At 42.4% G+C, this 2,395-nt stretch overlaps 1 protein-coding gene across 2 annotated transcripts in view; it reads left to right on the top strand.

Moving 5' to 3' along the window:
* The window catches only part of dapk1 (death-associated protein kinase 1), a 68,091-nt gene that overhangs the window by 38,477 nt on the left and 27,219 nt on the right, over window positions 1-2,395 (top strand). For both annotated transcript variants that reach the window (XM_008419394.2, XM_008419395.2), the window contains exons 5-7: window positions 557-686; window positions 1,680-1,728; window positions 1,880-1,906. In XM_008419394.2, the coding sequence (XP_008417616.1) occupies window positions 557-686; window positions 1,680-1,728; window positions 1,880-1,906 (206 nt within the window). The remainder of the gene's footprint in view (window positions 1-556; window positions 687-1,679; window positions 1,729-1,879; window positions 1,907-2,395) is intronic.

Genomic DNA, 2,395 nt, shown 5'->3' with positions numbered 1-2,395 from the left:
CTGGTTGAGCCCGGAACTCGCCGGTTGAGCCGGGAGCTCGCCGGTTGAGCCCGGAACTGGCCGGTTGAGCCGGGAATTGGCCGGTTGAGCCCGGAACTGGCCGGTTGAGCCGGGAACTCACTGGTTGAGCTGGGACAGAGCCCACTACAGGGCCGCTGTCCTGCAGACTTGACTCAGGCCCTTATTAAACTGACTCCTATCAGTTGAATAATGTGCAGGACTGAACATGTTTAATCCTGGACCAGCTGATATTCTGGATGTCGTTATAATCCAATGTTTGTTTGCTGAGCAGAAACGAAGCAATAAAGTCAAACTAGAGTTAATTTGATCAAACTTCCTGTTTCTACCCGTTAACTAACCTCATACATGTTTAAGTGATTACCGTGACAGCCTGTTGTTTGGGTTTGTATAAAATCCACCTCTGCCTTCCTAGACAGGATCCTTTGCATAACATTTCCATCCTGATGGGACTCTTTCCTGCCCGGTTCTAACTGGTCCCAGTTGTAACTGGTCCCAGTCGGATGTTCTGCTCTAACTCCTTGTCGTTTCGCTGCAGCCGGAGAACATCATGCTGCTGAGCCGCTCAGTGCCTCACCCGCGCATCAAGCTCATCGACTTCGGACTGGCGCACAAGATCGACTTTGGGAATGATTTCAAGAACATCTTTGGGACTCCAGAGTTTGTAGGTGAGTCTGAAATCTGTAAACATGTTTGTTATCCGCGCGCATCACTGCACACGCGGTGTTCCTGGTTCCATCCCTGGGGTTTAACAGGAGCAGGTGCTGACTGCACCAAACATCTGATAATAGACGGGAGATTACCAGGAATGTCTCGCATGCAAACCGCAGACGCACGCAGCGCCATCTGGCCTTTAAATAGGCCGACTGCCAACGGCTCCAGCCTCTGACTGGCCTCTTCCTGCACCAGGCAGCCTGTGAGTTTTTATCAGCAGAGATGAAGAGCTGAAGCCGCATCTGCATGCTGGCTGTGTAAAATCAACATGAAGTCAATTACTGCAAGATGGAGAGGCTGCAACGCTTCACTCAAGAAGGAATCATTTGCATCAAAGTCATATCAGGATATAACGAACATGTTTAAGTCATGATTATTCTATCAGTTTGGTTACTTTACAAATATGAATGATGACTTTACAGGCTACTTGTTTTGTGTTTGTTGTGTCAGTTTATAAAATATGCAACAGATTCGAAAGAGGAGTAAAAACACATTCAGATATTATCTTATCTAAGTTTACATTCACACAGCAGGTCTTGAAAAGATTGAAACTGAGTCACATCTGGGCAAAAATAATATCTGATTTAGTTTGCATTTCTCTGCCTGATGTAAAAGGAACCCTAAATGATGAGCAGTATGTACTAGATGTTATCCTTCAAATCTAATTTCTTCCTCAGTAACTCCTTTGTGTCTGAGGAGAAGCGTAGTAAATCTGTAATTTTTCACACATCTGAGAAAGTGTGAAAGAAAAGAAAAAGCCACATTTTCACACCTCACAGGTTCAGGCTGAAGAGCCGCCGAGTTTTCTTACACATATAAAGAAATGATTGATTGAAAACCAGCTGAGAATGTGCAGCAAAAGGCCTGAATCTGGATAATCAGTGGAAAGTGAACGTGTGATTTTCAGTTTGGCCTGAATATTAAGAACCTTCTGTTTGGCTTCGCAGCTCCAGAAGTAGTGAACTATGAACCTTTGGGCCTGGAGGCGGACATGTGGTGAGTAAACGAGCAGCTGGTCTAGGAATGAGCAGGATGTGATGTGATGTTTGAGCTTCAGGTGAAAAGCTCATGCAAGGCAATTTACTTCTTTACATGATGCTCACGTTAAAAATGTCTCATGCTGAAGTCATTATTTCTGTCTTTTCAGGAGTATCGGGGTTATAACCTACATCCTGTAAGTAACCGGAATATTTTTCATTGTTTTGTATGTCGATTTATAAACGTCTCCAACAAAAAGCTATTTTATCCATTTTAGTTTTCATTTAGAAAAACATATTTTTCAATGTTTTTGTTGTTGGAGCTTTAGACAGCTGGAGCATTAAGCACATTTCTGATAACAGGGGAGATCACTTGTTTTTATTTAGCGCTTCAGCTAACTTTGAAAATGTTTAGCGCACTTAGCTAGCCCTCATGTCATTTTCTAGATAAATTCTAAAACCAATAAGACATAAACATGAATACAATATCCAAGAAGATTATGTAAGTTATAACGTAAAAATTAAATTGTGCTTGAGAATTGCAGTCTTTGAATTGAAGTTGGCGCTTTAACATTAGCTAAATGCCATGTTGGTTTAGCCCTTTAGCTTTAGCATTATCTGAACTCATGTTTATGATTAGGGTTTGGTGTTGACGTAGTTTTAGGGTTTGGTGTTAGCATAGTTAG

This window comes from Poecilia reticulata, linkage group LG9, assembly GCF_000633615.1.
Source record: "Poecilia reticulata strain Guanapo linkage group LG9, Guppy_female_1.0+MT, whole genome shotgun sequence".
NCBI classification, from domain to species: domain Eukaryota; kingdom Metazoa; phylum Chordata; class Actinopteri; order Cyprinodontiformes; family Poeciliidae; genus Poecilia; species Poecilia reticulata.
The sequence above is the reverse complement of the archived record's forward strand: the minus strand, read 5'-3'. Positions and strand labels throughout refer to the sequence as shown.